Source organism: Engystomops pustulosus, chromosome 4 (genome assembly GCF_040894005.1).
Source record: "Engystomops pustulosus chromosome 4, aEngPut4.maternal, whole genome shotgun sequence".
NCBI lineage: Eukaryota > Metazoa > Chordata > Amphibia > Anura > Leptodactylidae > Engystomops > Engystomops pustulosus.
In genome coordinates, this window is record NC_092414.1 from 76,923,922 (window position 1) to 76,949,701 (window position 25,780).

The window sequence follows — 25,780 nt, forward strand, 5'->3', positions numbered from 1 at the left end:
AAGTCACTGTTGCTGTGTTTTATTAGCAAACCATGTTTCTATCGCCATACGATTATGAGAAGCTCTAGTTTCAGCCCTGACTTTTATTTCCTGACGTTTTGCATTACATCAGCAGGAAACAGACACAAAAAACAAGCTATGATTAATCAAATTTATCCCATTTGCTCCTCAGATTTGTAATTAGCTTTGCTTGAGCTCTGCCCATGCTATTACATATTACATTTCCAGAGTTCAAAGTTATGTTTTAGCCATTTGGAAGTGAATTTTAAATAAGTGATTCAAGTCGAATAATGCATCTCAGCTCCTCTGGGAGGCAAGAAACATAAGTGGTTTGCCAGTGGCAATGCTAAAGATGAACATGCCAAAATGTGTTGATTAAGAATTCACTGCCTAGATCCCTAAAGATTCAGATGTGAGAAATCTTTACACTTAGTTTAAAAACCAGCATGTTTTAAATCTGTCTAAAGTGTGTAATGAGTCAATAGTCAGCAGGGGTGCCAGACTATGGATCCCATCCAACATTCTTCCATTAGACATACTGTATGTCCAGCCTGTTCTGTATGGTCAAAGAATTCTACTATATTAGTCTCAACCTTGTGATGACTGGAGAACATGCAGCTACGTGTATAAGATGTAACTTGGAATACAAAAGGTATGCATACAAAATGTGCATACAAGAAAGTACAAATTACATTGCATAATAGGGATGTGCGAAACTTGTATGTCAAACTAAAAAGGCAATTACTTCAGGCCAACATATTTTTGAAATTACAAAATTCTTGTAATATTCTCTCCCCCCCCCCTTCTCTATACAGTATACAGTATATATACATAATTATCTTGTTATATTCTTGGTTTTCTTTATTATTTAGATTTGGTCCACCTGGTAGTAAGTAATATTCCAAATGTATGCACCTGCAGTTGAAGAAGTTGTGTTTAGGGCACACAGACTATCACATATTTAGTGTTGATGCTGGGAACTCTCGGTGCTAAGGCCCCTATCAGAGCAGTCCATAACCCCCAGCATGTTACTAGAAAAGAGCAGCGCTGGACCCAGGAGGAGTCTCTCCAATAATGCTTCAGGCTGCATTCACATTGTATTTTAAATTGCATTGTGCAAAATGCTTCATCACATGTAAATACATCTTCTTAGTAGAAACATGCATGTGGAGTGTGACATGTGTGTGTTAATGTGTGTGTGTTAGGCATCACTATTAATGTTAAAAGGCAAAACACGTTTTGCATTACAAACGCATCATCAGAATGCAGTCTCCAGCTGCGTTCACACTATGCGCTTGAAATAAATTTAGGCTTCTTACACACAAACAGATGGATTACATTCAGCTGGAGAGGTGAGCATTTCTCACCCATCCCTTCTCCATAGGTAAGCATACTAACAAGCCGTATGTATGGTAAAAGATAGAGGAGGCTCACCGTACCATTCCATGTCGTACTGCTAACATACAGCCGCCACATCGCACAGAGGGGAAGAGTTTTTCCCAGGAATGTGCACCACGTGTTTTACATTGTACACATGATATTAGGAGAAACTCCTCCCCACTCTGCAGGAATTGCGTTCCTAAATTCAAATGTACAGTGTGAATGTAATCACTAGAACCTAAGTGTGCCCACTAACCAACTCAACCTAGCCCCCCCAACACTAAGGCAACTCAACCTAGCCCCCTCCCAACACTAAGACAACTCAACCTAGCCCCACCAACACTAAGAAAATTAAACCTAGCCCCACCAACCCTAAGTCAACTAAACCTAGCCCCACCAACCCTAAGCCAACTAAACCTAGCCCCACCAACCCTAAGCCAACTAAACCTAGCCCCACCAACCCTAAGCCAACTAAACCTAGCCCCACCAACCCTAATCATATGCAATTCTCTCAATAGTTAAAGGGGTTTTCCAAGCTAGGGTGGGGCCATGAAAACAATAAAGCAGTTGTACTTACCCCCCTCTGGTGCTCCGTTCCAGCAATGTTTCTGCTGTGACCGCCAGTCTCTGTATGTCTTAAACAAAACACCAGCGCTTTCGGAGATCCAGAATAAAAGTTATCTTTTCTTTATTATGTTCCCGAATAAAACACGTTCCATGGCAGATTTACATCAGTAGACTCACAGGAGACGACCTACGCGTTTCGCTCACAAGAGCTTATTCCAGTCTCTGTATGTATATAGAGGCACAGCAGTAACCTCACAACCAGTGTGCCAGCCGTTGCAGTTGCAGGTCCTGGCTGTGGTTTGTGTAATGTTTAGTGTATACACTACAAGGTACAGTGATCTTGTCATCACTGCAACTTCTTTGTACACATACAGACCGGTGCTGCCCCCCAGTAGTCACAGTGCTGCCCCATGCACCAGTAGCCAGTGCTGCCCCTAAGTAGTTGCATTTTAGCTGGATCACACCTCTGGAGTAGTGTTTGGAGTAGGTGCCAGGTGGTGCTGACAACACCCTCCCTCCCCAAATAGTACCTCCGTCCTTCGGGCCACCAACCCCTCCTGGTAGCTGCCCTAAGCACCTTGACCCCCTTGCATAGCGGCAAATAAGGCCCTGCAGGCTATACAATTAACAATAACTAAATATTGCTAACACTTTTTTGGCATATAGTACAGATATGTTAAAAAATGTTTGAAAACATCTTTGCTGTATAGACTGGGCCTAATAGAAGGTTCATTAACCATCATTAATAGCAGGTTATAGAGTTAATAACTGTTAGATTATACTATGGAGGCCTAAATAAGGTAATACACTATATGACTCTTTACACATTTCTAGTCTCTAATGGAAGGGTTGTCATTCTTTCCTACCGTTATATAGAAATGACATTTCTCCTATCCTAGTTCACTACTATTTATTTTGGACTAAATGTAATACATACTTTGTAGCGGTATCCAGAAATATGAAAATTTAGAGAAAGACCTAACCCGAAATTAATGTACAGCAATGTGGTGTAGTTGTATCTGACACTGAAATTTTAGTTTGTATTAATAAGTCCCCTAGAGTGGATTTTGAGGCCTGTAACAGCTCTGTGCCGAGGGACCAAGAGAAGGGTAGGTCTAGGTCTTTGTGTGCATTCTTCATGCTGTAGGTGGTTATAAACCACCAGTGACCTACCTTGCCTGCTCGCGGTACAGTGTTTTTGTAATTTAGGGCCCAGGGGCAGATTGTCTACATGCACATCATCAGTGTATGGTATTCAGTAATCTCAATTCCTGGATATAGTACTCAGCACTCCAATGGGGCTCCTATGTCAAGAACCTGGTGTCATGTGGCCACTGAATCCAAGGCAGGTTGATGGGAACCACCATGCTTGTAATGTTAATTTGATGCACTGGTCCTGTGCCATCTGCTTCAGACAAGAGACTAGGAGCCCTGTACAAGCTGCAGTTGGATTGCTGGGTAGAAAAAAAAAATGACACTTGTCTAAAGGTCATCAACCACCAGGATGAAGGATTGTAAACCAATCACACTAACATGCTGGTGTGCCCCTCCTCTGCCAGAGTCTGCTCTTCTTTTAGCTTCTTATGCCCTTGTCTTTACAAAAAAAATGGCTTAAAAATTATTCTAATGAGCCCGAGGGGCTCTGGGCTCCATAGCTGTTAATAGAGCCCAGGGCCCCTCAGATTTATTTGCATAGTTTTCAAAGCTTTTTTTGTAAAAACAAGGTCATAAGAAGCTAATAGAAGAGCAGACCCTCCTGGGAGGGGGGAAGGGATGGGCATACACCAGTATGTCAGTGTGCTTGGTTTATAATTCTTGATCCTGATGGTACATGTCCTTTAAATGCATGTAAGATTAAAAACATTGAAACAAGAAATGTATATATTTACCATTGCTGGGGTGTATTCTATATTAAACATTTCTTCATATAGCATTGTCTTTATAGTTACTGTGGCACAAGCCTCCCAGATATCCCACACACTCATCATCATTAGTTCTGTAAATAGATCCCACACAATGTCATCACTGATGAGAAAGTAACTGTGATGCTCACAGGGCTGTTCAGTTGAGCTTTCTATGTAGACAGAGTTAATTTTTTGCTCAGTTACAAAGGTTATCTATGCCCTTAACTAGGAACCATTATGACTATGGTAAAATGTCACACGTTGAAGCTATAAAATTATATAACTTAAAGGTTAACCACTGAATAGGGCTAAGTTCTATGCTATATAAATAGAAAAAAAACAGCTGACTTGGGCTTTCATTGCAGCTTCTCGGGGGATCCGAATGAATGACATCATGGCCTGTGATCACGTAGTGACGAGCAGCTGCTATTATTTAAATGATTCCGCTATTGTTGTTTTATATACAATTCAGGTTCAATGTTTGTCAAACATTTACTACTTCTTGGAATACTTTATACATTTCCCATGGCAAGTTATGTGATTTCATATGGTAACCTATTAGACTTGTTTATAAAAATAGAGAAAAAAAATAACATCTGTCGTTTCTATAAAAGGCCTAGCCTATCATATTGCATATTGCAATAAAAATAAGTCATCATATTTTCCTGCTTGAACTTTTATCACTGTGTACGTCAAACAGCCAGAGCTGATTGCTTGCAGAATTCTACCTACATCATGCAGGCTTCATAGGAAAAAGATGTCAGACTTGCACAGCAGCAGACTCCCTCCTGTGAATTTTTTTTTTTTGCACTATGTCACCAAAGTGAATTCCTTTAAGTAAAAATAAATATGCTTTGTGATCCAGTCCTGCAAAGCTAAGGTATGATGATGTTATTTGTCAGGCAGCCCAAAAAAAGTCCTTGCTCAAAAAACTTGCCAGAAGAGGGAGAGAGAGAGAGAAAACACAACTGTTCTCCCAGCTGTTTCCTGTCTACAGTGTGTAAATGTAGATAAATGTGAGGATTTTCTGTAAATCCTTCTTCTGTTTGCTAAATCTGACTGTCACTGCTAAAATCAGAGCAGATCCTACGCAATGGAGTAAAGTCCTAATATTCCAATGTGACATAGCTCTGAATATCTCTCTGGATTTCTTTTTTTTTTCTTTTCTTGTTATCAGCTAGCAATCTCATTTGCAGACCCTGTACTTAAAGAAGCTATGGAAAAAAACAACTCCCTCTCGTCACAATTATTAAAGTGCTACTTTTGTGATATCTTAAAGGTAACTCAATTCTTATTTCTTTTGCTTTCATATTTTTTGGCTTCTAATGCTTTGCTGTGTCTCTCTTATTTCTTAGAATGCTTCAGCTGTTCATCTGTCATAGAGTAGTGAATCTGCAATTTTCTAAAATGCTGAATGTGCATTTTTTTGTGTATGTTGGTGTTCTTCTATCAATGGTAATTTATTATGCATATGTGCTAATATTTTGACCTACTTTATGTGATTTCTAGCATTTTTAACATGTTATGTGTAGCTGATGATCTTCTGGAAACTGAATGATTTGCATGCTTGTTAATGCATAATAGCACTGCTGTATGCCTGATATTGTGTTTTATAATATTTGCTATATATGCATACAGTTTTTTGCCAGGAAAGCAATGCATTCATGAATTTATGTCATTTTAATAATTTTTGAAGTTTTTCCAAACTTTATATTCACTATTGTGATTCTTCTTTAACTCTTGTCTTGGTTTTCTACTGGTATCACACCACCTTTATATTATTTTAAACAAAACATTTCTGCACCTGTTACAATTCTTAGTGGAGTTTACCCAGATAGTAGAAGTACAATAAACTTAATATTGCCAGTTTTTTATCTTGCATTCTTGTCATTGCTGAGACTAAAATATAATGTTGCATCTGGAGCTTGATGAGATACCAGGCTATAGTATAGTGCACCCAGGACTTATATCTGCACCATTGATTTGGTTTGTGTTTGAAACATTCAGGCTTATTTGGTCAGTGAGGTTTTACTGACCTTTCTTGCAGTCGTTGGCCAGTCTTCAAGTTTCCTTTCTCAGAAAAAAGTTTCATATGATTGCCTTTTTTTATAGCTTGGAATGAGTTCACACCATTGGATCAGCCACTGCAAGCGTTCACTTTAGGCCCAATCCATAAAACATGCAATCGCTGCCCAATTCTAATTTTATTCGTCTTAGGCAAAAAAAAAAGCAACAAACACATTGTACCAATCAATATGACAATCTGCTTGTTGGCTTCTACATTTCTGTATTGTTCTGTTTATTCTTGGGAATTGGGGATGAAATGATCTTGGTTAGGATGGGAGTTCACAACGTTAATGTGATAGTTTGAAAGAATCCTCTAAGCGAGCTGGTTGGTTAAATAATGTGTTTAATGTTATGGCTCAAATGTAGAGAACTGTCGATGTATGACTAGCTGTGTGATAGATGTAGCTTTAGACTTGTGATAACATACTGCCCACTGCATGGAGCATCAATAATGCAGGGTATAGAAGGGAACATGTATTGTAGAGCGGTCTTTGCTCAATATTGGTTATCAAATGTAACTTTTATGATTCCTGCTGTTGATAACTACATTTTAGATCACTGTTCAATGCAATTAGTTCTAGTGCATTGTGCATTGAACTTCACTAGTGTAGGATGGGTAATGTGAGTCTACAATGTAGAGATATAATGTTACACTGAGTTCTTCTCTCTTTTGGCAAGGACTTTTAGCAGGCAGAGTTACAAATAATTATGGATCCATCATCCCTCATACATGAAAGCCAAAATCTCTGACAACTATATTATTTTGCATTTGGCCTTAGAGGCGTTGTGGAATAGTTTAAAGAAGCAGCATTATACTTGCCTGCAGTTAAAGAACCAGGTCCTCAGAATAAGCTGTACCACTGGTGACACACAGTACTAATAGTACTCCAACAAGATTTATTTCAACATTAAGATGTGAGAAACACATGTTTAAATCTGATTACCTTCTTATTCTACAGCTTTTATTGAAATGTAATATTTTACCCTCTCATATTTCGTTGATCATTGGGTCACGCCCCTTTCCCTTTAATACCACAAGCTCAGGGCTGTAACGTAGGATTGACAGTGATTCTGGAATGTCTTAAATCATCATGTTATAGGTCTGAACATAAAAAAGGTAAGGACATAGGTTACTCAAGTAGGTATATGTATGCTTAGAGAGGGCACAAACCCAATCCATGGGACAACATACTCTGTACAGTGGTGTTGGAAATTTATTTCAACTGTTAATATTAACCCAGTGAATTTATGTATATATTTAATTAAATCATTTGACCCTTTGAAGTTACCTATGAGCTGCATTGTCATGGTAAACAAGTGCAATAACAAATAGACCCTATACCAAGGTCTATACCAAGGGGTATAGGCTCAACCATGTATTAAGATATTACAGGCTCGTTTTGGACATCTAAATGACTCTACAAGGGTCCTTTAAAACTTAAAAAAAGACTTGTTCCTATAGTATAGGTAACAGGACCCTAACTTTTTAGTAGACTACTACTATAAGTGTGTGAAAGCTTCACTATAAAGAGTATTTTGAGGTGCTATGTGTATGCATTATACAATATAAAGACATTCTTAAAGACACAAACCTTACTACATTACATTACATTACCTTGACTATATTAGCCAAATAGTCAGTTAAATAGTTTTTCTTTGACTTTCCGTGACTGCTCTTATGACCTTACTAGGCGCCTCTATCAGAAGCGCTTCCTTTATCCAAACCTGTCAACCAAAACACCCCAAGGAAAATTTTTAAAAAACAGTTTGGGGTTCAATTTATCAAGTAGTCTTCTGAGGTCTTGTTTGGCAAGAATTGTTGCTGGTGTATATTTTTTCTCTGATAGTTAAAAATCTTTCAGAAGCAAGTACAATTTTCCGAAAGTATGTGGGTGCAACCATCTTTTTGCTCTTTGTCAATGTCTCATGTAAATTCCAGATGGTTTCTCTACTGCATTCTATCTGTCGGCCATGACAGTCATACATTTGTGCAAAGACAATGGGTAAATTGATGGATGATCATATATGTCACATGAAAAGACCATCTTATGTGTTTTGGAGAGTCCCTAATCCATAGTTATGTTGCTGTATGACTTAGAACTATTGACTCAAAACACTTTATCATCCTTTAGGTTGAGATGTATGTTCATCTTTTTTTGTTTTTATAATATAAAGAAATAAATTTAGGATTTTAAACTTTTGATGGCGCTGGAACTTCAATCATTGCCTTTCCTCAAGCCCAAGTGCTTTCATCAAGTCTGTTTTCCATGCATCAATCTAGCTATGAGTGTTGAGCTGAAAAATGTTTTAAATTGATGGATGAACCAGTTAGCAGCTGCTAAGATGGTTTTTGAAACATGGTCTACGTGCACCTTCCATCACTGCGCATCCGATGTTACCCATGAAAAGGCATTTCTTTAAGGAAATAACATGACTCTACATGTGTACAAAATGTTCTGGCACTCTTGAAGTAATGACTATTGCTGTTGAAAATGCATAGGCCTATGTCACATTGCATGTAAACTGTAATAATTTGATAATGTTGGTGTAAAGAATAGTACAAATATCTACCAATCATTATATTGTTTATCATGTGCCTTTCTAAGTAATGTTATATCTCTCTATGTTTCACAGGTCAGGATGCATACAATGTCCTATCTTCATCTCTTTTACCTGAGTATATGTCTACTCACTTTAACCCACTCAGCAGCGGCCGGCCAAGAGACACTCTGCGGCGCTGAGTTAGTGGATGCTCTGCAGTTCGTGTGTGGAGACAGGGGCTTCTTCTTCAGTAAGTGTTTTTACTGACATTTATGTATATATGACGTTTCTGCTTATTTGCATTACTAATGTTTGCTGTGGTTGACTTTACTGTCAGATATGAATTATTGAGGCGCTGTACAAAAATGACAGGTCTGTACACTTTAAGCGAGAGCTTTAGTAAGACGTTTCCCACTTTTGCCTCCAGCTGTAAGGTACTGTTCACACTTCAGTTTTCTACACAGTGATATGCCTGAACATATACCCGTCTTGTAGGTCCCCATGCATCTAGCATATACCAATCGTATCTTTTATGTGTAGGCATGCATGGCATGCATTGTATATCCTTGTATCATTGTATATCCTTGTTCATTGTACAGGCGGTCCCCTACTTAACAACACTCGACTTACATACGACCCATAGTTACAAACAGACCTCTGGATATTGGTAATTTATTGTACTTTACTTCTAGGCTACAATAAACAGCTATAACAGTCATCACAGGTGTCTGTAATGAAGCTTTAGTGTTAATATTGATTCTTATGACAACCCAAAATTTTTAAAATCCAATTTTCACAGAGACCAAAAAAGTTCTGGCTGGGATTATGATAAAATGATAAAATATACAGTTCCGACTTACATGCAAACTCAACTTAAGAACAAACCTACAGACCCTATCTTGTATGTAACCCGGGGACTGCCTGTATATGAAAGTCAACTACACTTTCCTATGCCATAGACATATTCCTCTGAATGCTAGGCGAGCATGTGTCCTAGTACATGCCTATATAGTAAGATTTGTTGAAGAGGTGATCCATGTAAAATGAAATGCAAACAATGCCTAACTCGTAGGGAACTAACGGAGAGCATTTAATCCGACTTTAGTACAAGCACAAGTTAAAGAGAAATAGCTTTTTTCCATTTATATACATGTTTTTACCACAGACAAATTGATGTGGTATAGCTCAACTTTTGTGGATTTTCACATCTCATTCATATGGCAGGTTGACTCCTTGCAGAGAGCGCCCAGTGTAGAGAGATACCTGATGAACTAAATTGTCAATTAAAAAAAAAACAAAGATAAAATTCACACGTTAGTAGTTTAGTGAAAAAGGTTCAAAAATAATACATTTTTGAGAGCACATATGGAGACAAAGGCGCTTGGCAAGAGTATGGACTAAATGTATTACAGTAGAACACATCACCACTCTTAATTCAGTTATCTACAAAAGTTACAGTCCAAAAACAATGTAAATCCCCCTTATTTTGTGCTGGTTACTTCCATCAGGACTCATCATGCTCACTATTCCTCCGTTCCCAAGCTTTGTAGTAGGAAGGGTGATATAACGTCAATTACATCCTCCCCTGTTTTCTTTCTTCCATACTAATAAATTGCTAATAAAAATACTAGTCAGTACTCATCACCCAATTTGGATTTGGGGTCAACGTGAGATGGGCCTGACTCTATAATGCCACCTTTAGATTTGTGGTATGGGCACCCAGGATACCACTGGATACATAGAATAATAAAAATAACCAACTCTAAATTTTGCCACCTACCCAACAATGATAATGCTAAATAAAGAAAGAACCATGCAGAATCAGTCTCTATCGTAACGTATATTATCAAAGTTTAATGTTTTCATCGTCACAACAACAGAATTTACAGCTCTGTATAGGATTCATAAATCTTTTTAGAGAAGGTGTTAAGTCATATAGATGTGAGAATATAGCTGGAAACAGAGGGCACACACATTACCATAAACAGATAGTGTAGACTTTAGTGTCTTGCTGAAAGCCAAACATACCCTACACTTTATTCCAATATAGACTAAACAGAACACTCCGTCTGCAAGGAAAGAAGCATAGATTTAGAGGGTGCAGACCCTAAAACCTGAGGTGGCCCATAGGCTTCTCTTCCACATGTAAGGATACTGCTATTGTAGATGCATATTTATAGGGGGTGGGCCATTGCAAAATTGAAAATGAAGCCCAACAGCTTCAAGCTACACCTTTTTCCAGGGAATAGTAGTTATTGAGTTTATTAAAAATGTACATTTGACAACATGGGCTGTTATATTCTCATTTTAATACAATGGTCTTAATCAGTTTGGGCCAAAAAACAAACATGTTAAGTTGCCTTTTATAGCAATCACCCTTTGTGTACAATGCATTGCATATACCAATACACTAAACAGCTGTGTATGTATAAATTAAATGAATATCAGTGGATAATACATATTATGAAAATTAACATAAATGTCTGTGAAAATACACAATGGTAAATTACACAAGGGCAAGATAACTTATAGATACTGCCAACTCCTGCTTTTCCTTTGAGAAAGACATACTACAAAACCTGCATTACAGGCAGTCCCCTACTTAAGAACACCCGACTTACAGATGACCCCTAGTTACAAACGGACCTCTGGATGTTGGTAATTTACTGTACTTTAGCCCTAGGCTGCAATGATCAGCTGTAACAGTTATCAAAGGTGTCTGCAATTAAGATTTTCACACAAAATTCCTTTATGGAAAATTATCAGCATTTTTAAGGATAAATCTTTGACAATTCTACCTCCAATATGTATATTATGAGGTTCTGCTGCATCTGATGTGTCTATTGGGATGTTCTGAATGTTCCCAGCTGTGTATTATGAGGCTCCCCGGCAGCTAAGGTGTGTATTGTGATGTTCTGCAGCAGACAAGCTTTGCATTGCAAGGTTCTGCAGCAGCACTTGTGTTTATTATGAGGTTCTGCTATGGCTGTCAACATAAGTTGACAGGGGACTTCACAGGGGGGGGGGGGGCGGCCCCCATCCAGGGACCAAAGGAGTAGGGGTGCTGCTATGCCATGAAATATGTTGGGTTTGGAATACCTTGCTCTTATTGTGTGCTATCTTGACCTTGGGCCACTAAGCTACAATCTATATTGTAGTTTATATTCTAAGTTGCTAAGTAAACAGATAATACAGAGCTATTTTCTTTCTTTCCATAATTCAGCAAATGTTAAAGTTGTCATGTCTAACCACAACATGTCTCAGCAAATAAATCTGAATGTACAGCTCTGTGTTGGGTTCATAAACAATTATAGAAGGTCATATATAGTAGACGTGAGCATACAGAAAGTAACCTATATGTATTTTTTGTATCTAAAGACATAATCTCATCACAATATAAACTAGGGCACTTGGGCCACTAAGCTGCTGCATCTGTAGTTTATTTAGGTATCCTAAAGTTATAAGGTATTAACTGCTATATTACATAGTGCTATGCCAAAACATGCTGCCCATGCATTTCTTTTTACTGGCCAGCTGCTCCTTCCATGACAAAACTACACTTTAGAACTATGTAAAGACTGAAGTGCTTTGGGCTCCAGAGGCTCCAGCTCCACATCTCATTGGTCCCAGGAGTGACATAGGTGAAGGCAGAAGGATGATAGAAGTCACTGGGCAGTGGAAGTATCGCAGGGGGCAGGGCCGGCGCTATGGGTAGGCAAAGTGGGCATTTGCCCAGGGCCCCCTGAAAGAGGAGAATCTCTTCTTTCAAAGAATCTAGAATTGTGTTTCTAGGTGTCATGGATCCAGAGATATTCAGGTTTAAAGTGAGAATATCAGAGAACATCAGGTGTGATTCTTATATATAAAAATTACTCTGACCGCATTTTAACAGTTAATATCTCTCTTTTCCTGAAACTTAGAAACACAAATACATATAAAAGAGGAGACTCTCTTCTTTCATATGAAAAAAGAAGTGAGACTCTATGTGTCACAGAGCCAGAGATACAGCCCTCTGAAATGTACACCCCCCCCCCCTTAAGATTCTTAGCCAGTAGCTACAGGGAGAATTTGCTGCACATAGGAGCTGCTGCAACTCACAGGTAATGGAAATATTCACTTTAAATGTTACTACATTTTGGAATAATATCAACTAATATTCATGGTTTTAACCCTCTCCTATCGAGAACTATCTAAGAGCACATTTTCTCTCTTATGCCTTTTATTTCGTGATAGTTTTTTTTGTGAAAATTGACTGATACGATGAACATTCGATCCTCTTAACCTAATGTGGCTACATGTTAACACAGCAACCATAAACTTATATGGAACTCCAAAAAAACACACATGTTCTGGAATTAAGTTTTTATTTCCCACCATCCTCCATTATTTATACCTATGTTATGACATTCTCACTCAAATTCTTATGAAGCATGAACGGTTCTGTTATTGTGCGGCTAATACAATGGCGCACATCTAAAAGTGACTTTTGTTATCTCATTAGGGGGGTTTATGGATATATAGTTATTTATTTGGGTTACCATTGTGTAAGGGAGCAAACAATGATAGATCTGTGTGATGCGCAGTGCAATTTTCTGCAAAAAATGCTTGGCTCCCGCTGTAGGTTTAACGTTCCCTTTGCTGCATATTTTGGCTAATATACACATGTGTGGTATGTATGATCTCCTCACATCTTGCTGTTTTAGGAAAGATTTTCTTTACATAAGTATCTGTATTTGTACATATTTTAGAGCAAATTTAGAATTTTCATGCAATTTGTGCATTTTATTGCTGTTTGCTGCAAAGTTGCATGAAGGTGGTAGTGTGTCTGAATTTAACAGATATTCTTGTTTACATGGTGATTTCTGGAAAAATTAGATTTTGACAGAATAGGAGCTTTTTATTTTGTGTGTGATTTATTTTTAAACACAAATTTGTGAATTTGTGAAAAGCAACTAAATATGTCAAAGTTTTTGTTTTAGCATTTTAGGGAGTGTAAATTCTTGATGTTGTGTATTGTGGTATATATAAATCTGCTCACTTTGTGTTATTATTTTTAAATCCCTATTTGTGCGTAAACCTCAACTTCGATTTGTGAGCTTTATGTAAAAACGTATGTTATCAAGGTATTTAATAATTTGTGTTTGTCACAAAGTTACATGAGGGTGATCAAATGTTAATTGCCAAATGCATCGCCTGGTTGTAAGCTTTCAAAATTATATACATATCAATATGAGGTATCTGTGAACTCTACACTTGTCTATCTATTACATTTAGAAGATGTGAAGGTAAATATTTTTTGCCATCAAACTAAAATTTTAAGTATTTTTCAGAAAATGTTTCAGTTTGAATCAAAATTGCATGAAGGTGCCTATGTCTATAAACTCTTTAATGCAATTTTGAAAATGGGGCAAGTGTCTGTTTTCACAATATATGTAGTTTGCTACAGATTACTTTAATTCTTTTTGCTGTAATTTTGATTTTATTTGTAAACGTCAAAATTTAAAAAATTGCTCTGGTCAATAATGCTACAAAATATATCCAGAAATGCCTGGCAGTGAAAGGGTTAATGCCCCTTGATTGAATTCCCGGATGAAGATGCTTATCGTCTATCTCCTGTCTATATATCTATCATCCATCTCCCATCTCCTGTCTATCATCCATTTCCATTTCTATATCTCGCTTTTTCTCTATCTATTTTTCAATCAATCTTCTATTTCTCTTCTACTGTATTTAACTCTAATTCCATTTACTGTATATATCCTCTACGTTATAGTTCTGCATCTAAAAATCTCTATCATCGTTCATATTTATCTTCTATCATAATAATCATAATTAATAATTCCTTTATTTTTATAGCGCTCATACACTCACCGGCCACTTTATTAGGTACACCTGTCCAACTGCTCGTTAACACTTAATTTCTAATCAGCCAATCACATGGCGGCAACTCAGTGCATTTAGGCATATAGACACGGTCAAGACAATCTCCTGCAGTTCAAACCGAGCATCAGTATGGGGAAGAAAGGTGATTTGAGTGCCTTTGAACGTGGCATGGTTGTTGGTGCCAGAAGGGCTGGTCTGAGTATTTCAGAAACTGCTGATCTACTGGGATTTTCACGCACAACCATCTCTAGGGTTTACAGAGAATGGTCCGAAAAAGAAAAAACATCCAGTGAGCGGCAGTTCTGTGGGCGGAAATGCCTTGTTGATGCCAGAGGTCAGAGGAGAATGGGCAGACTGGTTCGAGCTGATAGAAAGGCAACAGTGACTCAAATCGCCACCCGTTACAACCAAGGTAGGCAGAAGAGCATCTCTGAACAGTACGTCAAACTTTGAGGCAGATGGTCTACAGCAGCAGAAGACCACACCAGTCAGTCCTTTCAGCTAAGAACAGGAAACTGAGGCTACAATTTGCACAAGCTCATCGAAATTGGTCAGTAGAAGATTGGAAAAACGTTGCCTGGTCTGATGAGTCTCGATTTCTGCTGCGACATTCGGATGGTAGGGTCAGAATTTGGCGTCAACAACATGAAGGCATGGATCCATCCTGCCTTGTATCAACGGTTCAGGCTGGTGGTGGTGGTGTCATGGTGTGGGGAATATTTTCTTGGCACTCTTTGGGCCCCTTGGTACCAATTGAGCATCGTTGCAACGCCACAGCCTACCTGAGTATTGTTGCTGGCCATGTCCATCCCTTTTTGACCACAATGTACCCAACATCTGATGGCTACTTTAAGCAGGATAATGCGCCATGTCATAAAGCTGGAATCATCTCAGACTGGTTTCTTGAACATGACAAGGAGTTCACTGTACTAAAATGGCCTCCACAGTCACCAGATCTCAATCCAATAGAGCATCTTTGGGATGTGGTGGAACAGGAGATTCGCATCATGGATGTGCAGCCGACAAATATGCGGCAACTGTGTGATGCCATCATGTCAATATGGACCAAAATCTCTGAGGAATGCTTCCAGCCCCTTGTTGAATCTATGCCACGAAGAATTGAGGCAGTTCTGAAGGCAAAAGGGGGTCCAACCCATTACTAGCATGGTGTACCTAATAAAGTGGCCGGTGAGTGTAGATTACGCAGCACTACACAGAGCTTGCCAAATTGGCCCCTGTCCCCAATGGGGCTCAGAATCTAATCAACCTACCAGTATGTTTTGGAGTGTGGGAGGAAACCGGAGGATGCGGAGAAAACCCACACAAACACTGAGAGAACATACATACTCTTTGCAGATGTTGACCAGTACTGCAAGGCTGTAGTGCTAAAATAGAATACTTTATTGTCCCCACATGGGAAATTGAATGTGTCACAACAATAACATCTCCATCCTCATAATCACAAATACAGATACAAACAATAAAAACATAATGGCATACATACAAAACATAGACATAAAAAAATTATTAAAAAATAAGTAAAAATTAGTTTTTAAATCTATTTGTTCTACATTTGATTTGCAGAAATCTTTCACTGAATGTACTACGCTGTCCAATCAGTATACTATGCAGTGTATTTGCTTCATTGCTCAAAATGGGCCTGTATTGCTAACCACTAAGCCACCGTGCTGCCAATCAATCTCTCTCATCTATCTATCTCCTATAAAATTCTCCCATATTACAGTTTGTTTTACCATACTTAAAGAAGCCTCTTACTGACCGTGACAGGTCATAAAATAGTTTTATTTTGGGGCCCCACTTTTAGTTTTGCCAAGATCCCCACTTTGTCTAGGACCGGCCCTGGCAGGGGGTGTTGTAATTGCTATTGAGCCGCGCTCTGAGGTGCTCTCTTTAAAAGGGAACTTGCCATTTGAATTAATCCACCTGAAATAAATACTTAATAAAAAAAACTATGATTAAATAGCATTGCCCTTATCCCTAAATTGTTCCTCTCCTTGGCTGCAATGTTAGTTTGTAAACTCATATGCAACTCATCTGAGTTGAGTCCAATGATATTAATTGAGTCCTGCATATTAACTTTTACTTGCTTTGCCCTGTTCCTGATTGATAGGTCTCACTGCTAGGACATGCTGCTGTATGGAACTAGAACTTAGGGACCATCTGCCAATATTTAACTACATACATATACTTCTCTATTTACATATTATTAGATGTAGAAAAAGCTGTGTCAAATGTTTTACACAGTGCTTTGCAGGAACTTTGAGAGAGAGTCCTGTTACATCATTGAGCACTTCATGTCATGTGACCAGGTGATGTCATAAAGGTCCTTTAACCAGTGACATTAACATCTACCTCATGTATGTATCTGCTCACATAAAATCACAGAATGCCTCCCTGGAGGCATCAGGAGAGGTAGAGATCCAGGAATGCATGCTGTGATTTCATGTGATCAGATACATACTTAGGGAAGATGTTAATGTTACTGGATAAAGGACCTTAGATGACAACACCCTGGTCACATGACATAAAGTGCTCTACAGTGAGGAGGCATAAACCATGGGAAGGAGTAGGTGGGATGGGTCGGCCAAGGAAACACCTCCTCTGATGCCAGAAAAGTTGATTTTATGGTGATGTAAGGGGAAACTATTTTTAGCATAAAGAAGGCTGCCATTTAGTTAAGTGGGCTCTATGGAAATCTGTCACTGGCTTTATTTGTGAAAATGTGGTGACTGGTTCCCGTTAAGCCCCCTAAAGTGCTTTAGCCTAATTTGCATATTTCAAAAGTTCACTTTTGGCATGGAAGAAGTAGCTAGAAATTAACAATAAAGATATGGGTGACATTTGCAGACATTGCCCTACATAACATAGAAGTTAGTTCAGGTAGGTAATTTGTGGTGATGGCATATGTCATTGTGTAATTTACATTTATGACATTTTATTATCAGGGGCGTATTTAGGCTGCCATGGACCCTGGGCTATATGAATATTATAGCCCCTACAAGCCTGGAATCACTTCCTACATCTGGTACTAGAATCAAGCTTCTTGGAGAATTGAGGATGTATCACTTCTTCCGGCTTTCAACACCCAATTTGCCTATATTATAATCCATTACTGATTATTATTTTGGCAGTGCTTTTTAATGGATGTGTTTATGGTGATTCAGTTTTATATACATTTATGTGTATTTGATATATGTAGTGACTGGTAGGGTCCTGTGCAGAAATGGGTTTTGTGTTATAATCATTTTCTTATAGTGCTTGGGTATTGTACAGTTGACTGTTAATATATAGATATCTGTACAAGGAAATAGTCTCTGCATCAGAATGGATACAAATGGCACAACCATAAACCAATGAATACGCAACCATAGCTTTACAACAGATATGAAAGTTTTACGTATGATAAGGAATGCCCTCTTCACACTTGTGTTAGTTCTTGTCAGACATGCTTTTGTTGCAGTTTAATGCAGAGTAATGTAATATACCTTTTAAAATGGTGAACTCTATACACCCATTAAAAAGAAAATATGGATCATAAGGAATCCATCAAATGACTCATGATAGGTCATAATAACAGATCTCACACAATCATCATGGAGCCCATAAAAACGAAAACTGTGAAGAGAGTTGTCTATGTATATTCTGATACACTGCAAGATCTGCACATGTCAACCCACCTACAGTATCCTTGAAAATATATTCATACAGAAAATGTTCATATTTATGCAGCCTGTTCTGAACCATACCTGTGGTTTCTGGGAATTTAAGTTACACATCTGTTTATGGAAAAAAATGTTTTCATCGCATTGATTTTTTTGTAACTGTGGATTATGGATTTATTTTTTCTGCATTAGCACGTCAAATATCTGACAGCGCAGATGACATGTCTGATTGTGCATTACACAGAATGAGGTCATGTGGAAGACATTCCCGATACTGTCTGTTATCAGGGGAGGAAGGCAGTTGGGGTCCTATCAGATTTAGGTTGATGATTGGTTTTCTTTGGAGCGCACTTCCACTGTGTCACTGTTGTTTGTTATTAAGTAAGAAGATTCTTTCCACAAAAAGATTTCAGTTTCATGACGATGTCATGTATTTAAAAATATTGCAGTTTATTCAATATTCACAAAACCTGAAAAAAAGTCGAGCAGACAATTCGGACACTTCGGACACAATTTTTAAACTCAAATACTTACACTCAAAACTTTCCAAATGATGAGGGTTTCTTCTAGATCCATATTACGGTATTTTAATACTTTTAAGCATGTAATCAAATGTTGCTAATATCCAGAAAACTGGGGGATGTATCAAGCTCAAGTATAAGTCCAAAATATCAAACAGGATATGCCAGCTTATCCATTTAGATGTATCAATGGCCCTATCAAGAGACAATAAAACGCCTACAAACTAATTTAGACCAATCCAGCTCAGATGCATCCAGAGTAGCACTCTTTTCATAGTATCATAGTTTATACGGTTGAGAAAAGACACGTGTCCATCAAGTTAAACCAAGGAAGGGATTGGATGAGAAAGGGATTTAGGGGAAACAATTCTAAATAACAAAACCATCAGTGTTATTTAGATTCAAAAAGAGATCTATTCTCTTCTTCAAGCTCTCTGTTGTCCCTGCTGTGACCAGCGCCCGAGGCAGGCTTTTCCACAGATTGACAGTTCTCATAGTGAAAAAGCCCTGTCGCCTCCGGTGATTAAACATAGCTGAGACCCTCCATACCCCTTATCATTTTTGTGACACTTCGTTGAACCTTCTCCAGTTCCAGGGCATCATTTTTGCGGACCGGTGCGCAGAACTGTACGGCATATTTCAGGTGAGGCCGAACCAATGCCTTGAACTTTATTTAAAGGGGTATTCTCGCCTCAGTATTCACATTCAATTTAATTAATCTGCCATATATAAACATTTCTTCAATTAGATGTTATTAAAAAAAATGTTCCTGTGTGAAGATAATTTCTCATAAATGTAGTGATAAGGTCCCTTAGAAACAAGACTGTGTCCTTGGTTACGGCCACGTCTGCTGGAGGGATTGCACAAAGAAACAAAAAGTTTCTGAATATTAAATGTCCGTAAGTTACTGCAGGTCCCTCAGCTGTCCTGTGGTAATGATCGCTGAATCCAGGTGGTCAGGCAGAGCTCATTAGCGCATATCTGGCCAACGCTGCCAAAATGTGAGGTGGTCGTATCCGGAAAGCCATCTCGTTTCTAAGGGACAACATGGCCACATTTATGAGAAATTATCTTCACACAGGAACATTTTTTTTAATAACATCCAATTGAAGAAATGTTTGCATATGGCAAATGAATTTAATTAAATGTGGATGCCCAGATGAGAATACCCCTTTAAGTTAGCATAGAGTCAACATACAGGATAAAAACATCTCAACCAAAGCCTTTCTGGAGTACTAGATACCCTTTCTCATGGCTGACTATAAATAAACAGCACCTGTCAATTTATTAACTACATATTCCCATGCTTAAACACCCCTCTCAACTTCATGTATCAGAAGAGATAAAGGTCATGTAATCAGAGTCCTTCAAAGACTACTCTATCATTAGATAACCTAATGGATCACATGGTCTAACGAATCAGATGATGTGTGTTGCCACAATGTTAACTTAATTAAAGGAGCAATACACTGGATGCAAGTGAATTTGCTTTGCTTGTTCGGGATGTATCAAATATCAAGCTCTATAGCACTTCATTGTCGTACCCTGGATGCCCTTCCTTTTCTCCCACAGCAATGTTAAGGTGCATTATATAATATAACTACCTTTAGTTTACATGAAAAATGCAAAGGTCACTATATATAAGTATACTTGGATAGATATGCCCTAGCCCTGCATCACACCTTCTAGGTGTCAAGAGGTTGATCATTGGTGTCAAAATAAATACAAATTCTTTCCATCACTTTGTGCACTACTGACTACGTCTTCAAGAATTGAGTATATTCCTCCAAAATCTGTTTTTATACTGTTTTAATATGTCTGGAAAATGAACTGTAGGAATCATTAACTTAGCATGTGTGAAGGCTACATCTGTGCTTCAACTAGCAAAGAAGTGTATATGATGAATAAATCTGAAGTCACAAAACAGGATAAACACATGAAAAATATACATGAAAAATTTCATGCACAATAAATGAGGATATGCTGATCTATAAGACACATAAAAGTTTACCTCAAGATAAATGTGAAGGCAAGAAAACCGTCTGCTTATAAAAGTAACAGGTCACTTCAATGGCATTTCCATTACTGAACAAGAACACGACTGCCAACTAGGGTAATTTAGAAGAAACAAATATTCACGTGCCAAATAATATTTCTTAATAACCAAATTCCTTTCAGAGAATTATGTCATTTAATGGGATATATTAATCTAGGCCTGCCAAAGCTGTGATGCCAGGAGCAGATGTATGAAAATGATGAAACATATTCTAGTCAAGTGTTTCAGTTCAGTCAGTAAGTTTACATGTATAAGTAGGGCTAGCCAAGTATGAGCAGCTGCTGGGTCATATAATCTCATACTGAAACATGCTTCACATGCGGTAGTCTGTGATTTCTAAGAGCAAAGTCTTAGGTAAACAGTAAACTAAACAATGTTTAAAGTTAACTAACGTTCGAAGACGTTAAAACAAATCTAACTACTGGTGCAGACAAATAAAAAAAAGCTCACACGATGTTAGGTTAAAAAAATTACAAATAGCCTAATATGCTATAAATGTGTATTATCAGTTTGATGCAGATGTGACCGATAATAGTCAAAAGCATCATGTGTTTTGTAATTTTTTAAACAAGGGGCCCATATGTGACCCTTCTTTGGAAGCTTTGTTACATGTTTAAAAATATCAGTCAAACCAGAAGCTTACGAAAAAGGTCTTATTTTTCTTGTAAGGAAAGTCCTGTTAATGGCGCTGTGCATTTTTAAACTTAAAGGGGTATTCTCGTCTGGGCATTCACATTCAATTTCATTAATCTGCCATATGTAACCATTTCTTCAATTAGATGTTATTAAAAAAAAATGTTCCTATGTGCAGATAATTTCTCATAAATGTAGTAATGGTCCCTTAGAAACAAGACTGTGTCCTTGCATATGACCACCTCTGCTCCAGTGATTGCACAAAGAAACAAAAGGTTTTTGTATGTAAAATGACCAGGAGTTACTCCAAGTCGCTAAATCCAAGTGGTCAGGCAGTACTGAATAGTGCATGTTTGGCCTCCGCTGCCAGAGTGTGGGGTGGTCGTATCCGAGGAAGCTATCTCATTTCTAAGGGACAACATGGCTACATTTATAAGAAATTATCTTCACACAGGAACATTTTTTTAATAACCAATTGAAGAAATGTTTACATATGGAAAATGAATTAAATTAAATGTAGATTCCTAGATGGGAATACCCCTTTAATACAATTATTTTATAATATGCTGACAGAACTTAAAGCGAACCTTTCACAAGGAAAACCAGTAGTTTATCATTAAGTAGTTTATCATTTCAGTAGTTTATGTAAGATTAATTCACATAACTTGGCTTCCTGCCAGCAGGGTGTGCTGAATCCCAGGGGAGGGGCAGCTGCAGCCTGTGTGTGCCTGTGTGTGCCTGTGGTGCAGTGCAGTAATAAATGTGGCGCAAATTACAAACAAACACTGACACACAGCAGACACATAATTATATCTGGGCCTATATATTTATGTATACTGAGCAAATAGAGCAGCACAAAGAAAATGGAGGATCTATTCCTCAAAGTTAGGTGTATGCCTAGAAGTAGAACATAGAAGTAGCTCTCCCAAGTAATGCAGAATTAGAAGTGCAAGTGCAATGTTTCAGCTCCTCAATAATAAAAATAAAGGTACCAGGAATTCAGGATCCTACTATTTAGCATAAATTTGGCAAATTTGGTGAAGATATTTTACAACTAAAATTCTTTTTTATTCATCTGAATAGTGTTCTTCAACAGAAAGCATAGCTTTATAAAATATGAAAAGTAGGCACAGGTGAAGGTTAGAATAGTGCAACTATGATGCATAATGGCCCACATTTACTAAGGTGCTTTTACTAGTTTCCTTGTGGACTTTGCGCACTCTTTTCAGATCTAACTGCTTGCACATCTATTTGTAACGCAACAATTTTTGGGGGTGCACCTGCACTATTCTTCATGCAAACAAATTTCTGCACTGAAATGAGCATTCTGGTGCACAGTCGGACCGTGTGACACATTTATCATGCAAAGTCCAACAGAAGTGTGCCATGCATCCCATGTTAAGAATGCACCAAAAAATTGGTGAACACTGTCAGAGCAGTGCAGGGAGTGCCAGATTTAGATCTTGAATCTGGTGCCCTCTGCTGTTTGCACAGTTTTTTGGAATTGTGGGCCACTGTACACATAACTTTGACCACCAAAATATTTTGAAAACACAGCTATGAAGTTAAAGATATAGGCAAACTTTTTCTTTGATTTATTAAAAGTGTCTAAAAGTAAGACTAGAGATGTACAACCTTTGATGTACCCCAGCCATGTCCTCTTTCAAGTTAGTCATAATGATGTCTAAAAACTGTTATAAACCCTTGTGATATGTGGTGGGAAGTATTTTAGTTTGTTGGCACATCTTATGACAGATAATTAGTAAATGGTCAATCTGTCCCATTGTATGCACACTAGAAGAATATACTTCGGGCACTTTTTTGGTCAGCAGGGCTGATGTACCAGATGAACTCACTTCCAACGTGATGCTAAATAGAGTGGAAAATACTGCACAGAATGATTACTTGACACGGTTATTTAAACTACTGTCAGTTTTATTCAGATTTAACGCATTGTTTAGTCTCTCATTGGCAAAACTCATCTAAAGAAGCACTTGGCAAGCTTGGAAATGATTCTTGGCACATGGACTACTTTTACTTTTCCCTAGACCAAAAATACCAAGAAAAACCCTTGAATTACTTGATTTCTTGGCAAATAACATTGAACAATTGGACAGAAAGCTTTTCACATGGTCTTATACCCTGGTCTGACATAATGAATTGCTTAGCATTCTTTGATTAGCCATTTTAATCATTGGTCCAGGCCATACAGTTGACAGAGACCACACAGTGTTTTAATTAAAATCATTTGCTGCTGTGATCATACGTATATGCAAGTGACCTCCGTAGTGAGTGTTCTTGTGGAAATGGCTCAATATTCCACATGTTGGAAGCAAACAAATAAAGTGAACCCAGTGTTACAATTCCCTTTGTACATGCTGTAATTCTGCTGTTATTCATGACACACAGAGCCATATATCAAAAAGACTGAGGCAACAAGAATTAAGTTCCTCTTAAGTACTTTCCAGGGAACATTTGAAATAATTTTTCATGCTGTCATTCTTTCCCGGAATGTGAGAACTTTACTGAGGACTGGTATGGAGTTAACAGTCTTGGAAGGATTGCTCATGAGTTGCCGGGTTAAAACTGAAGTTACTTATAGCAGTGGTGCCTGATGGCTAGGGATTTTATGATATTTTAAGGGTAGTCTACCCCCTCCCCCCAGTGTTATAATATACTGGAGGTATGTTGTAGAAAAATTAGCTATGATTTCAAAAATACCTTTAGTATTTCTCTCCATTGTACTGTTTCTTAGAAATTCCCATTTAAATCTACATGCTAATGAAGCAGTTGATGCACCCAGAGCACTGTTATTCCTGGCTAGACCACTAACCTTTCCATCAGACCTGGGGGAAGGGCAATTACACTTGTGCAGGGCAAATAGACGGTGTACATAGAGAGCTGGGAAGGGTCATAGTCCATGGGGGAGGAAGGGGGGCTGGAATGAGATTGGGGAATAAGGACAAAAGGAATACGGACAGGGAAAACCATATAAAGTGTATGTACACAAATGCCAGAAGCCTCACAAACAAAATGGAGGAACTGGAACTCTTGATGTTGGAACGGAAATATGATATAGTGGGTATCAGCGAGACATGGCTGGACAGTAGCTATGACTGGGCTGTTACTATAGATGGTTATACTCTTTTTAGAAAGGATCGTATAAATAAAAAAGGGGGAGGGGTTTGTTTATATGTGAATTCTTGCCTCAAGCCCGTCCTGCGAGATGACATCAGTAACGCAAATGTGGAGTCCCTATGGGTGGAGATAAGAGGAGGGAAAAAGAATAATAAAATATTACTAGGGGTTTGTTATAAGGCTCCAAATATAATGGAGGCAGCAGAGGAAATGCTGATAAGTGAAATGGATGCGGCTTCAAAGCGCAGGGAAGTACTTATCATGGGGGACTTCAATTACCCAGATATTGACTGGGGGGCAGAAACCTGCAGGTCCTTCAAAGGTAGCAGGTTCTTGTCAACAACAAAAGACAATTACCTGTCGCAACTAGTCCTGGAGCCAACAAGAGGGGGGGCACTGCTGGACCTTATCCTTACCAACAGACCTGATAGGATATCAAAACTACAGGTTGGGGGGAACCTGGGGAATAGTGATCATAATATCATTGATTTTGTATTACGCTTTACTAAGCACGTTAGTGAAGGGGCAACCAACACTCTAAACTTCAGGAGGGCAAATTTTCAGCAACTAAGGGAAGACCTTAAAGGCATAGACTGGGATAATGCTCTCAAGGACAAAAGCCCCCCCCAAAAATGGGACTTTTTCTCATATATTCTGAAAAAGTCCTGTGAGAAACACATACCTTATGGGAAAAAGCATAAAAGGAACAAGAAAAACCCTATGTGGCTAACTAGTCTTGTAAGGAAAGCAATAAGCGAGAAAGATAAAGCATTTAAGGTGCTAAAACGTGAAGGTAGTGATGAGGCATTACAGGATTATAGAGAGAAAAATAAATCCTGTAAAAAGCAGATAAAGGCCGCAAAAATAGAGACTGAGCGAAATATTGCCAGGGAGAGCAAAAATAATCCCAAATTATTTTTCAAGTATATAAATGATAAGAAACTAAAAACAGAGAGTGTGGGTCCCCTTAGAAATAACATGGGGGTCATGGTGGAAGGAGATGAGGAAAGCGCCAATCTACTGAATGTCGCCTTCTCAACTGTCTTTACCCAGGAAAATCCCCTGGTGGAAGACACAATGAGGAATAATGTTAATTCTTTTTATAATGTCAACAGTTTAACCCAGGAAGAGGTACGGCGCCGCCTCGCAACCACTAAGATAGATAAATCACCGGGGCCAGATGGCATACACCCCCGGGTTCTGCATGAATTATGTACCGTGATAGACAGACCGTTATTTTTAATATTTGAAGATTCACTGAGGACTGGTTATGTTCCACAGGAATGGCGCATAGCAAATGTGGTACCAATATACAAAAAAGGATCAAATAGCGATCCTGGAAACTACAGACCCGTAAGTCTAACTGCTGTGGTGGGGAAAATATTTGAGGGGTTTGTTAGAGATGCT

General features: G+C 38.3%; 1 protein-coding gene across 1 annotated transcript in view; it reads left to right on the forward strand.

The window, feature by feature from the left end:
• The first annotated feature begins 4,808 nt into the window (after positions 1-4,808).
• The window catches only part of IGF1 (insulin like growth factor 1), a 65,932-nt gene continuing 44,960 nt past the window's right edge, over positions 4,809-25,780 (forward strand). The window contains exons 1-2 of the mRNA XM_072146389.1: positions 4,809-5,130; positions 8,553-8,709. Coding sequence (XP_072002490.1) covers positions 5,068-5,130; positions 8,553-8,709 — 220 coding nt within the window. The 5' untranslated portion in view covers positions 4,809-5,067. The remainder of the gene's footprint in view (positions 5,131-8,552; positions 8,710-25,780) is intronic.